Source organism: Bacillus rossius, chromosome 15, assembly GCF_032445375.1.
Source record: "Bacillus rossius redtenbacheri isolate Brsri chromosome 15, Brsri_v3, whole genome shotgun sequence".
In the NCBI taxonomy this organism is placed as follows: domain Eukaryota; kingdom Metazoa; phylum Arthropoda; class Insecta; order Phasmatodea; family Bacillidae; genus Bacillus; species Bacillus rossius.
The window spans coordinates 14,590,798-14,605,038 of NC_086342.1; the positions used below are offsets into that span (position 1 = coordinate 14,590,798).

General features: G+C 37.8%; 1 protein-coding gene across 4 annotated transcripts; it reads right to left on the reverse strand.

Moving 5' to 3' along the window:
• Window positions 1-843: 843 nt before the first annotated feature.
• On the reverse strand, window positions 844-13,931 carry LOC134539753 (myoneurin-like). Of its 4 annotated transcripts, none has more exons than XM_063382026.1 (5): window positions 13,842-13,931; window positions 13,629-13,724; window positions 13,350-13,444; window positions 9,634-9,721; window positions 845-5,631 (listed from the first exon to the last, which is right to left on the reverse strand). In XM_063382026.1, exons 4-5 carry the CDS (start codon window positions 9,662-9,664, stop codon window positions 2,999-3,001), a joined length of 2,664 nt encoding a protein of 887 aa, XP_063238096.1. In that variant the 5' UTR covers window positions 9,665-9,721; window positions 13,350-13,444; window positions 13,629-13,724; window positions 13,842-13,931; the 3' UTR covers window positions 845-2,998. The 4 variants fall into 4 exon arrangements, with proteins under 4 accessions (XP_063238098.1, XP_063238096.1, XP_063238097.1 ...); XM_063382027.1 differs by having other exon boundaries at window positions 13,863-13,905; XM_063382028.1 differs by having other exon boundaries at window positions 844-5,631; window positions 9,634-9,718; window positions 13,629-13,925.
• Window positions 13,932-14,241: the final 310 nt, after the last annotated feature.

Below are 14,241 nucleotides of genomic sequence, written 5' to 3' on the forward strand. Positions count from 1 at the left end.
AAAAATAGATTATGAAACAAGAATATTGGAAATAAAAGTGTAGGAAGAACCTTAAAAAATTGCTTAAGATTAAATAGGTATTCGCTAGAACAGAATGTCAGAAAATATGTAAGAATTATCCAAAACAAGAAATCAAAGATAATGTTTCAGATAAGAAAGATTATGACTGAAAGTTGCAATATAGACAAAACCAAATAATTGCATTCACTGTAAATAATTGTATCTTCAGTTGTACTTTCTGCACAAATGCATTTTGCATTCTGTGTGACACAGCCGCAATGCATATTAAACTTATAATTAATGAAGAATGTATTGAAACCACTCCAATACAGATAGCAGACATAGGCAGAGGATCGTAACATAAAATATGGTCTACCTATTAACACAAAATAAAGTTACATTTTTAACTTTGAAAGTTTAAAGAAATGAACCTGTTTTTCCAGGAAAAGAAAATTCATTTTGAAAAAAAAACTATTTGAATTTGTCAGCCAATGCATATTAATTTGAACCAATCAGGATCATAATTTTTACTCTGAATTAGATTTACATCTTTTACGCTACTTTAATTTTTTTCTAAAATAAAAAGCATGTTTGGATTTTTTGAATGTAACCTCACAATAATACATGATTAAAATGAAATCTTCACTACACCATTAAAGAATATTAAAGAGATAGAAAACTGACAGCAAAAATCTACTCTATAGGTATGTTAATAAATAACACAATGTAACCCCAAAACATAGTAAAGTGAAAAATTCACCAAAAACTACAAAAATTTTAATGTTATATATATATATTTTTTTTTAAATTTTTTGCAAAATATCAACATTTATGTTAATATATATATATATATATATATATATATATATATATATATATATATTTTTTTAATTCAGGCTATTGACACGATTTGATCTACGTTATTTCTGAAAACATAACGCAGTGTGTCATAGACATTGTAACACATGAAGCAAGTTTCCATAACAAAGAAATTTCGTATCTTGACTGTAGTATTTGTTTACTACAACGCCAAAAGTATTAATGAACGGCACACCTGTGATAATTTGCTCTTTGTGCTGTACGTACAATACGAAGTTATACAGCTTGTATTTTCATATGTTTGAATGGGATGGTGTTGTTTACAAGATAGCTACTAAACATTATGAATTTTTAAATGGTTTTATGTAATTTTTTATTAATTATGTGACACACTTAAAATTGATCTTTTTCAAGGAAAGAAAAATTTTGTTTCATGGGAAACATTCAAACGAGTGTGAAAATAATATAGAATTAACCTATTTTCTTTTCTGTGTAGACTTTGTGTTTAGTGATTTTATATTTCAAGCCAAGAATTGGTACGAAACCACACCTTAGAATGTGTTTTTTCGACGTTTTTCTATGTCCCATTTTATTTATAATTTAGTTGTTTATATAACATCTAGAACTGAACACACTGTTAATGAAGGGCATTAGTAAACATTATTTAGAACCTACCATGTGTCTGCATTGTTTAACACTGAATTATTTAATTCTTTTAGTTGAATTATATGATGAAAGTTATAGAAATTATCACAAGAAGGAATTTTGTGATAAATTCCTAAAATTAAAAATTTTTACAAAAAAAAATTATTCCAAAGTTTTAATGAATAGGCTATGGAAAAAAAATATTTTTAAAGAGAGATAAGATAATCTAAAATTTGTACTAATTTTATAACTGATAATTTTTTACACCTTTGTTCTTGTATCACTTTTATGTTTTAATACCAGAATTTTGCACCGCTTTACCTCATTTTAACACAGCTTTAAGTCAATTTTATTTCCTTTTACTAGCGTCACTAGCTATAAGTGATCATTTTCATTCTAATGCCACTTTATTTATAACATGTAGTTACCTTAATTTCTAAAAAATTTTGGTACCAATGTATTACTACTTTAAAATATAAGCATTTGTTTTAGTACTTCTACAGTTACATAGCACATTATAAAACTGTGTTAAAAAAAACAATATACATTGGCATAGAAGAGACCGAAAACAAAACAAAAATCATAAATAAGTGCCACTGTACATCCTCACAAAACTCTTAATTTAAAAAAAGGTTATTTATCACTAAAATCACAATATTATTGTAAGGGTGTAACTAAATATCAGAACACTTCTAAATAAACGGAACGGTAAATAGTTTCCAGTAGAAAATTGGTTTCGAATAACATGTGATACAAAGTCTTGTGTTCGCCAAATTCTAATGTTTGATAGCATGTATTCCTAAATTTCAGCGAGGGAGGTTAAAAGGTATTCAATTTACACTGTAAGTACCTTCCCAATCAACAAAGTTAAAATTTATCAAGTTTCTACGTAAAATTGCTATGACATTTATCTGCAACAAACTCGTGGAGTGAGAGACTCCTCTCAACAGAACGACGGATGAAAACATGAAACAACCGTAATTTTCCAATGTAATGACATAACAGACAAAACCACACAGGATGCAAAAAAGACTGCAGAAGAAATCAATAACTTTTGCACGGTACAAAACGGGTCGTTACCACAACGCCGAAATACCACAACACCGAATGTACAATAACGCCAAATACCATAACGCCGAATGCCAAATTGACCGCAACGCAGACAGCTGGAAAACTGCTGTGTACCACAACGCCAAAATACAGTAACGCTGAAAAATGTTGTTGCGGGGAGGGGGGGGGGGGGGGGGGCACAGGAGCAAAATGAAAAACAACTGAATGAATTTGTGTACCTAACCTAACCTAGGCTAGCCTAACCTAGCCTAACCTAACCTTTGTGGCAGTCCTGCAATGACATTTTTCGGCGTTAATGTATTTCGGCGTTGTGGTAATTCGGCGTTGTGGTACACGGCAGTTTTCTAGCTGTCGGCGTTGCAGTCAATTTGGCATTCAGCGTTATTGTACGTTCGGGGTTGTGGTATTTCGGCGTTGCGGTGCGTCCCCGTACAGAACCGATGGCAAGATCGACGCGGACGCACTACTGTGGAAAGGCTTGATTGAAACGAGGTAGCGGCGTGGACTCTGGCTGTCCCTCTTGCTGCTCCTCCGGGCTCAGGACGTGGGGGAGGGCCGCCTCCTCGGGAGCTCCGGACGAGCCCATCAGCTGCAGCAGCTGGGACGAGAGACTCGAGCCGGGCCCCAGAAGGCTCCCCTCCACCGACCCCTGCAGCATGCCCTGCAGGTCCTCCTCGGCCCTCAGGTGGGACGCCTGGCCCTCGTCGGGCGACGCACCTGGCAGCAGCCCCAGGAGCTGGTTGATGTCCACGCCGTCGCCGGGCGACAGCCGCCCGTGCTGCGAGAAGTGCCCCTGCATCTTGGGCTCCTCCGACGGCTCGAACAGCTTGAAGTCCTGGCGCAGGCCCCCCGGGTACGGGGGCGGGGGAGCGACGTACATGAAGCCCGGCACCAGCTGCCCGCCCCGGCCCTGCTGCAGCTCCTCCTCGGCTCCCGGCTCCATCTTCACCTCCTCCCCTCCCTCGCTGCTCACGAAGTGGCCCTCCTCCTCCAGGATCCGCCCCAGCCCCAGAGAGTCCTCCGGGAACGACCTGGCACCGGCCATCAGAAACTCCTTGCTTTCTTCGTCCTTCACGTACGAAGGGATCGGCCGGATAGGAACTAGTTCGCTTGCTTCCACAGGCTGACTGTACCCTAAGAGCAGATCGTCCGAAGTGCTGGTGGAAGGCGTCGGGTCGAGAAGGTGGATCTCCGGGTAAGAATCCCTCGACGTGGACGGCTTGGATGCGGACAGCATTCTTCTCAAAGCAGCGGCTCCGCTTGTAGGTGGCGCGGTGGTCACCGCTGCACTCGTGCGCACTTTCTTCATTTTTCCTTTAGGAACAGAACCACCGTGGTGACTTTTCTTGATGTGACGCACCAAGTGGTCTTTGCGACCAAACCGCTGGGGACAGAACTGGCAAAGGAAATCTCGCTTGCCCGTATGCACGACCAAATGCCTGCGTACGTCTTTCCGTGTGAAAAATTTCCGATCGCAATGATCGCAAAGGTACTTTTTGTCAGATGGATTTTTTACGGTCCTCGAACCGGCGTGGACCTTCAAATGATACACGATTTCTTCTTTTGTCGCAAAAGTCTTCCCGCACATCTTACACTCTAAATTCCCTTCTTCGGCCGCATGGACTGCAAGATGTTTTCGGAAACTCAAGAACGAACTGTACTCCTTTCCACATCCTTCTTTCTCGCAACGGAATGTCCTTTTCACGGGGCTGTGAACCTTTACGTGGTTCTTCAAATGATCTTTTCGGTGAAATGTTCGGTCGCAAATCGTGCAGTGGAATTTCCTCTCGTCGGAATGGATCAGGACGTGACGCACCAGTTTGAACTTGGAGGAGAATGACTTGGGACACTGGGAGCACTGGAAGGGCCTCTCTCCGGTATGCGAGTACATGTGCTGCCGAAGCTTGCCCGGGCTACCAAAAGCTTTTGAACACACTGGGCAAACGTGTTTAATTTTAGTCTTTCTAATGGCTAAAGCGATTTCTGGCGTCCGAACAATTTCAGTATGACTAGAACTTACGGCACTTTCGACAAACTTTCTTCGCCGGCTCTCTTCGTCTTTGGAATGTTTCTTAGCTTTGTAGTAAGAAGACATTCTTTTCTGGCCTTCGTCCATCGACCGGCCACTCCACGGGCCGTGCCGAGCGCTCGCCTGCGGCGTGGGGTCGTCCCCTCCAGCGAACTGAGTCCTTCTGGCGCCCAGGCCAGAAGTGCTCGGCACGGGGTTGCTGTACATGTCCCCAGACCCGGCTCTGGGCTCGTCGCGCATGACGTGACCGCTCCTCAGGCTGATGCAAACAGCACTGGTGATGCCGCTGCTGCTACTGCTACTGCTGCTCCAGCTGTACAGCCCCGCAGTGCCCCTCGCACTGCTTCCCTGCTTGGCCCTCGTCTGCACCACCACGCCCCTCGCCTCCTGCCTGCCGGGAGTGTCTCGCAACGGCTCGTCTCTCGGCGTGGACGACTTTGAGCTGGAGCTGCTGTCCAGGTACGAAGGGGGTTCCACGCTCACCGCCGGCTCCACCGGCTTCATCTCCTTCGCCGATCTCCCCCGGGGAGCTTGCGAAGCCGGCAAAGTCGGCCTGCCCCTCAATCTAGATAAACTACTGGCAATAAATAAATCTACGCTTAGAGGCTTCCTGTCGGCACTCTCCTCTCCTGAAACGGAGACGGAGGCCGAACTCCCCGAAACACCGGGCTTGTCACTGCCCGACTCGACCGGCGGCAGCGAGGGTTTCCTTTCTTTCCCCGGGACGTCGTCGCCCCCGCCCGGCGACCGAGGCCGGGCCCGCACCACGGGCAGGGCCTTGTGCCGCGACCTCGCCCTGGACGCGGGTGGGCCCCTCCCCCTCCCCCTCGGTGGCCGTCTCTTCCGCACTGACTCGGCTCCCCGGCCGGTCAAAGTGCGGGGGCCTTTTGCTACGCCGCCGCCGGCCGCCGCGGCAGACGCCTCGCAGGTGCACTGCGAGTGCTGCCTGCGCGTCTGCATCCTGTGGCCGGTGGACGGCGACACGTGGCGACGGCACACGGGGCAGACTGCGTCTGACCGCTGCAAGCTCCTCCTTGGGCGCAACTGCCGGGCTGGCACCGCGTCATCTGCACGTGGGGGAAGCCACAACACGTCACAAACTTCAAAAATTGAAAAACATTCATCCCGATCACAAGAAAAAATCCATAAAAAAAGTGGTCATATTTATGATCAACAAGTACAGAGTTGTTTGCTATAAACAAATTTTATATTACAGTTGTAACACATTCTATATATTAAATGTAATTCTTACTTAAATGGCAATTTCATAGAATACAAGTATCTATTTAGTTCTTATCACTCCAAGATTAATTTGAGGTGACATCAACCTTTGTGAAGTACCTACACAATCAGTGTGAGGACGATAACATAATTTTGATGCTCAGTAGGTACTTATATTTTTTTCAGCTAAAGGAATGCATTGGTGGAGGGAAACAGGAGTTCACTGAAAACGTTCCCCATGTTTCCACCCATGAAAAATTTAAGTTTCACCTCGCCAGGAACGTAAACCATGGTTCATACCCTCTCGTACCCCTTTTACTTCATCGCCTTCATCACTTTTAAGAGGCCGTGTCACAAATTTGCGCTCCTATCTATATCAATGTTATTTTAAAAGGCAGTTTTTCTCAAAGTCTATAAGATGTAGGGGCCAGAAATTTTGCCTACTGAAAGTATACAATACATTTAACATAACCGCTTTTTTCAAATTTAGTTATCATATCATATATTATTTCTGTGATGAAAAAAATATAATCAATATTTTGATTTGTCCAGATACAGTGGAATTTTGCTTATATTTATAATTATTTAGCAAAAACTGAAAAGGCCATTGAAATGTATTGTACATTACCTTCCGATCAGTGTCTTCATGATCATGATGGGTTTATAAACCTGGGTGTAATCAAGTCTTTAACTATTTCATGACAACATTTATACTTAATAATTTGGAGATAGGCCTTTTCTATCCTAAGCCCCTGAGCTTTCACTATCTGGTCTGGCGACCGACCTGACACTCTTCAACCACCCCAAGGGTCTCCGATTGCACATCCGATAAAAAAAAAGCTGTTCGTTCATTTGTTTTTGTGTCACAGACTTCACACATTTATGCCAAGGGAATATTCCGCTGATGTGACGCCATACGAATGTATTATTCGCGACCATACAACTTTTTTGTTTGTCATCGGGAAGAAATGTTCATTTTGAATTGAGCATTTTTAAATGTCAGCGTAGAATATGCTTATCTGCCCATTTTGTTTCTTTCCATAATAATGAGTAAAGTTAACATTGTCATAGACATTTTATTATATTCGTTTGCCGTCCAAGTAAAACTGTCACTATATCGCACGTAATTATATATTTTACTAATTTGTTAGTTGTCATTTTATTTAAGTTACAAATAACAGTAATCAAAAACTATTACTTAATAGTCCAGAAAAGAGATTGAGTTATTATTCATTTAATAGGGGTTTAAAGTATGGTACTACATAAATATTATATATATTATACATATTATATATATTATACATATATTATCTTGTTGTCTTCTTTGTAACTTTACTGGAAGAATGGCATTTGGTATGTATGTTAACTCACAATGAAAATACTTCAGAAGTACTCAACAGTGAACAACCTAGGCCCTATACTAATTTCATTATGTTCATGGAAATATAATTAAAATTACAAATAATGAACTGTATGTGTTTCACGTAGAGATATCGTACGAACTGTATGTGGTACAGACCAACATTTGCTAAGGCTCTGAAAATACTTAATTTCAGTTAATGTGTGGAGAATATTAAAAGTTGGAAATAATGATATATATAAAACAATGCAAAGTTATCAGCATAAAAATAGAAGTTATTTTTACGTAGCGCCTATTGGAATGAATATTTTGTGTTGAATTATGTGGCATGATTAATATTCTCTTATGGTATGTGTGTTTTGTTAAAATCTTATAAAACATAACTTACTGTTGAAGGATTTTCATTTTTTTTTGTTATGATCTTATTTAAACAAGTTTTAATTATATTACACATGTCTATTTTAAAATCATTTTAATGTATACTTATAGAATTGTAATAGGCTTTATAAGGACTCTCAAAATGCATGTGAGTATCTATAATTATCTACATCACCATTATGGCCGTTTCACAAGATCAAATATTTATTGAATTCAATCAGTTGCATTCATTGTACATGATTTTCAATTTGTACATTGAATTCAATACAAATTGAAGATGTTATTCAACTAAGCTTATTAACTTATAAGTATTTTGTTTGTCCAGTACATAAAAGTAAAAGATTCTTTATTATTTAAATAATGAGCATCTATAAGCAATAACGTTTTCTAAATATTTACATAAACATAATGAAATCTAATTTTTCAATACTTTATATCTACGATCACATCAACGGCAGTATTATGTAATCAATGAGGTAATGAAATATCTTTAAAAGATATTTTCTCCTCTGTAAAGTAAATTTGTGATACAGCCCTCTTAATGTTAGTCTAGTGAGTTATTTCGTCTTCTAATATGCTACAGCAATATATAAAACTAAGTTTTGTTAGTGTTTTAGTCTTTTGTAATGTTAAAGTGTAATGTAATCAATTCATTTTTTTTTTGTAAATTCTTATTCATAAAGATACATATCATAATAAGATAAATAGTAATATTTGTAAATTTAGATTCTTTGAAACAACATCGATAAGAGGTTCTCCTACCTCTGTTAAACTGTATGATGGTGCATTGTAAAAAATTAGGTAGTCTGACTTAAGTGAGATTGTATTTAGATTGTGTGTAATGCATATGCAATATCTAAGCATAAGAATTTATGTTATTATCCTTTTAAAACGTTACACTATGAATTTCGTATACTTTTTAATGTCAACTACCATTATTTTTCACGGAATATTACATCCAGATAAAGAATAATTACCACATGTTTGAAGATTAATTGTATTCCGATACATTTAAAGTATTAAAATTTTTAGATACGACTCATACTACAGTTGTAAATGTGAGATTTCTTGATTCTGAATCCCCGCATCCGCAATTTCCTAGTGAGCCGCCGGTCAGATTGTCATCCTCTCAGATTGTCGAGGAACCAGATACATTTTTCGTCGAGTAATCTGGCGGTATAGTAGCTTTATCACGCGCTGCGGTTACAGTTACTTCGGTTGAATAAGCCACTAAATCTCACTGTTAAAAGAGAGAACTTCTAGACCAGAATATTGGAAATAAAAATTTACTGACACGGCCTCTTAAGAGTTAGAAAACCATTTGTAATATTACAATGTACCTCAAGAAAATAACAATGTTTAAATAGTTGATGCACAAAAAATAATATATTTTTTTTTTATTCAATTCTTACAGATAAGCCCCTTTTGTCCAGAATTATCTCTGGAACACATCTAACCCAAGATGTGTATCTGAATTTTATACCTTAACCAATTACGTACTACAATCACTAATAATATATAGTTCAAAAATTCAAAGTAGGACAATATAACATACCTTTTTAGTTTAAAAGTGATATACAAACTATGAAAAACAAATTAAAAATGTTTTTTGGGCAAGAAATCTAATAACATGATTAGAAATTTGCCAAAATACAGGAATATATCCATAACTTCCGAGCTATCACTCTTTATTAAGGAGTTTTTAAGGATATTTTCTGAGATTTCAAGTCTTTTATAAACCCTTAATTTAAAACAAATAAAGAACTCTTTAAGGATATTGAGGAGGCGTACAAACCCTGAAAATCAGGATCACAATGAACAAATAAATGATAGAATGTAGACTTAACATCTCACTGACATCAGAGTCATTCGTCGACAAGGGACATGAGAATACGATGGGTATTGACAAAATTAGTTAATGGGGAAAACAGGAATACCCTAAGAAAACCCACCTGACAACAGCAACAGCAGCCAAGCTCCCAACCCGCGAAAAATCCCGATTTGGCTCCACCGGGAATCGAACCAGGAGTTCCACGGTGGGATATATAATCCCTTAGACTCCCTTCGAAGTAATGTAATCCACCCAGCATGCTTGCAAAGATGTACCCACCTGATGTTGTTTGAGGCGCCCTGGTCTCCATTGTGCAGTCATATTCTTAGCTGTGACGTATCTTCAGCTTCTCGACAGCTATAATCTTCTTTAAAAAAATACATAAAAATACCACGCTAGTAAAACTACAAGGCTAGCTATGATACAAACATCATGACTCTTATGGTACAGTTTAAAAAAATACTGTGAATTTGCCACTAAAAGCAGGGCAGTGAAAAATATGGAATATACCTTAGTTTAGCAAATTTTCCTGTCGCACCAAACATTTTTTTTTACCCTGTCTCAATGGTATATCTGGTAAGATAACAACACAGATTGATATCACACATACAGAATGTGCATGACTGACTATAGTCAATATGTTTCCTATACGACTGACAGCTTACATTACGTAACGCAAAATACAAATCTAAAAAAATAAAATGGACATACAAGGAGGGCTATCCAGGAACTAACTTACGTTTTAACATAATGTAGCAAGGGGAGAGGCTACCGCCACCATCTTGGTGTTTGGACATTCTCTCAATCAGTATGTGTGATGTTTGTGTTGCTTCTGATTAGTGAATTGTGTATTTTTAAAATGTGTGCTGCCAGCTGTGAAGTATGATTGGTAATCAGGTTTTTTGCTAGCAGAAAACCACAAGCCAATTAAAATTCATCAGAAACTTTATAAAGTATACGAAAACAACGTAATGAGTGAAAGTTGAGTGAGACAGTGGTGCATTATGTTTTAAAATGGCAGCACTAATGTTCACAATGAAGAGCGAAGCAGCCGACCAAGCACAAAAGAATAGGATAATAGGAAAATCATCAGATTACAAGAACTTTTTATCACAGTGTTACAAGAAGGACATTATGGTGTACGCGCACTAGTAATGTCTATATTCGCCAAGTACTTATCAAGATTTTTTTTCGGAGGCATCAGAAGGGGAAAAAAATAGTCATATGAACTGGTGCCAAAAGTGAATGAGAAAATTCGTCAAAACTGCCGCTTTACGATTTTGGAGCTGTTGTTCACTAAGTTTGTTGCATGAAATCGTAAAAGACCAGTTAGGCTACCAAAAATTTGTGCCAGATAGGTGCCAAAATTCTTTTAGGAAGACCACAAAAAAAGTGTGTTGTGGCATCGATGACATTTTAGAGGCCTACAACAAAAACGGTGACTCACTTCTTCATTGTGTCATAACTGGGGATGAGACATGGGTACAACATGTCACTTGTACAACAACCAAAAAACAGCCTATGGAGTGGAGACACACAAGTTGCCCCAGAAAATCAAGAAAAATCCTGGCAAACTATTTTTGAGACAGGAAAAGTTTGGTTTTTGTCAATTTCCTCGAACATGATTCAACAATATACTCGAAACAATATTGTGAAACATAAAACAATAGAGAAGTGCAATCCAAAGCGTGTCAGGAAAAGCTGAATTCAAAAGTTATGACTTTGCACAACAATGCACGCCCGTAATCAGCCAATCGAACTCGGGAGCTCTCGGATGGTTTTGGTTGGGAAATGTTCAACTATCCTCAATATAGTCCTGATCTGGCGCCGAACGATTACCAACTGTTTCTGCAAATGACAACCTGGCTGGCAACCCGAAGCTTCGACAACGATGTTGAACTGCAGGAAGAAATCACCAGGTGGTTGAAGTCTCAGGCGGTAGAATTGTGTGGATGGCATCACGCTTTGTTACGTGGCTGCAGATAAATGTTTTATCTGGGATTGCAAATATAATCAAGGCAACAGTGTTTCTTTATCGTAACAAACAGATTTACAATTTTACTAATCAAAGGCAGGTACAACATAGTAAATGTAGCAGGTACAATGTCTACACAGTGTAAACCAATAAAAGACTCTTCTAGAATAATTTTCCAGCCAGGTGTGGCTTATGCAAAACCACTTTAAATTACAATACAAATTATAAACATTGCAGAGAGTAAGAAAGCAGACTCAAGCATGCTACAAGGACATGTTATACATGGCATGTAGTATGTTCCACCTAACTTTGATAGCTATGGCTTCACAAAATTAACTTTGTAAAGCAGAGCGAAATTATGGACAGAGCAAGAGAATACATGAGCAGGACATTTAACATTACAATTACTAAAGATAAATGAATTTATAAATGATTAAACAGTGTGCGCACTCATGCCACTCAAGGGGTGTACAGAAAAAACTTTGAGTCATTGTAAAAAACTGAAATAGTGAAAATAGGTCTAAAAAAAAGGAGGGGGGGGGGGCGTTGGCTCTAGAATACACAGGGCGTAAGGGTGACTTGAGTTCCGACAGAGAAAACCCCCGTAGAAATTCAACTCTCAAATTGTTGACTGGCTGGATGCCGAACTGAGATTTGTCATGGCAAAAAATGGAGAAGGTTAAACTTACGTCTGCCCCCAGGGGTGGTCCACAGTAAAGCCAAAAAAAATTTAGACGGTGGCAAAACATTAATTTATAAAAACAGAAACAGGACAACAATACCATATTACTTTACAAGCAATCAAACGAAGACTATCCGTTTGCCATGACTCACCTCAGCTGCAACCCAATCAGCACCAGACGACTAGCTCCAAAGACCTTAGTGACGGGAATAAGGCCGAGGCTAAGGGATACAAGCATATTTAAGCCCTACCAAACTCATGTGCGCATGCGCGGCAGCAGATACGGGTGGAAAGGAACTTGAAGGCAGTGTGCTCACTAATGAAAATGAAAATTTCTAAGCATTAAATATTTCCAGAGGGGAAAAATATTAAAAATTGAATAAATAAATAAATATGAATATAGAAATGTTGTTTATATTTAATATAGTATTCTAATACTGATATAACGGGCTATTTTTCACATGAGAAAGTCTAACTCATTGTTTGACATGAAAGAGGTACACTTAGGTAAATTTAATCTAGATCCTTGCAACACCCAAAAACCAATAAAAGAAGTCCAATAAAAAAAATAGCATTTACATCTAAAAGTATATACAAGTGATTTATAGGGGACTAGCTTAATCCTAGAGTTCTTAAGTGATTCCAAAAGGTTTGCATGGATTCACGATTCATATGTGAAATTCAAGGGAATATATGGACCTGGGACTCATTAAATAACATGGGACCTATACAGATCCTTGCCAAATATATATTATGTTAATGAACTATCCAAAATAAAAATACTAGCAAGACAGAGTAAACAAGAAGAACAGAAGATTATGGAAGTAAAAAAAATTAAAAAAATTCAAGTCTAAACATTTATGTTTATAGAAGGCCACAATGTTATTATTATACACATGTTTTCACTTGCTGAAGTTTCTCATAGTGAAAGAAAATCACACCTTTAATTTACCTTACATGAGAAACATGAAAAATCAAAACAAACCCAGGAAAGAAATTTGTTTTCTACTTTTTTAAAGATTTCACATTGTAGAATTAGTGACGTCTTGTGACTAACGTGCTTTATAAATGACTGTGATTTTCAAGAAAATGCAAGAGTGCATTCCTTGATGTCTATAAGCAATACCACATTGGTCTGTGATTCTGTTAAGATACAAAGCCCTTTAACACACTAAGCAAAGACTAGTGTGATGGGTCCAAGGATATAAATTTTCAAATAAACAGCACGTAATAAAAATAATTTTCAGTATTTAAATTTGGTTATAAACAATCAGTCATGAACGAAAACTTGACATGTGTTGAATGGTAAGCAAATTCTCACTCTTACATTAAGCTTACCTGCCAATGGTGGCACTGATAAAGGTGCCCAGGACTGAGGTCAAAATTCTTAAGAACACTGGAAGCTGCAGGCACCAATGTCAGTCATTCTGTACCTAAAAAACCAATGTTTATTAACATTAAAACATGCGTCCTTGAAATGGCATCAAGGTTAGCTAAATTTTGATTTAGAAATGGCAGTATAATTGTAATAAATAAAATTCACACAGAAAACACTTCAGTCCTAACAGCATAATTAAATATGAGGAACATGCAAGTATAATGCAAACAACTACTTACACTTGGGACAAAGTTCCTTCACATCATTCACTTTGTTTTCGTAACAAAGTAAACTACGCACGTGAGCGTTTTGACATGTAACACGAATGTCATTATCTAAAATATAGAAAGCCATGATCACATAAAACCTATAATAAATGTTTCAAACATAAAGTTAAAAAGTAATTCATATTTTCAATGTAATACTTAAAATATAAATTTTTAAATACGTACAATTCTAAACAAAAATATTACATTTGGTAAACATGATTTTGAACTGCGGTAAATTTTGACATAAAGATGTCGCTAACTTTCAACAAATATTCTTTATACGATAAAGACTAAACTCCTGTTTTACTATTAATGCTGGAGCTACTAAACTTTATTAATTGAGAATGACATTGCTAACAGTGATAAAAATAGATACTGAAATTAAAATATGGGTGTATGAAGTATTAAATAGAGATTGTGATTAAAATATATGTATGTATAAAAATAAAAAATAACCTTTCTGCTCTCCTAAGATACCATGATCTATAAACTTTGGAAATTGTCACTATGCTGGCGATAAATAAGTTTTATTCTCGTATAAAACAAATATAAGTACAGTATTGATACCTATTCCCGCCATTTC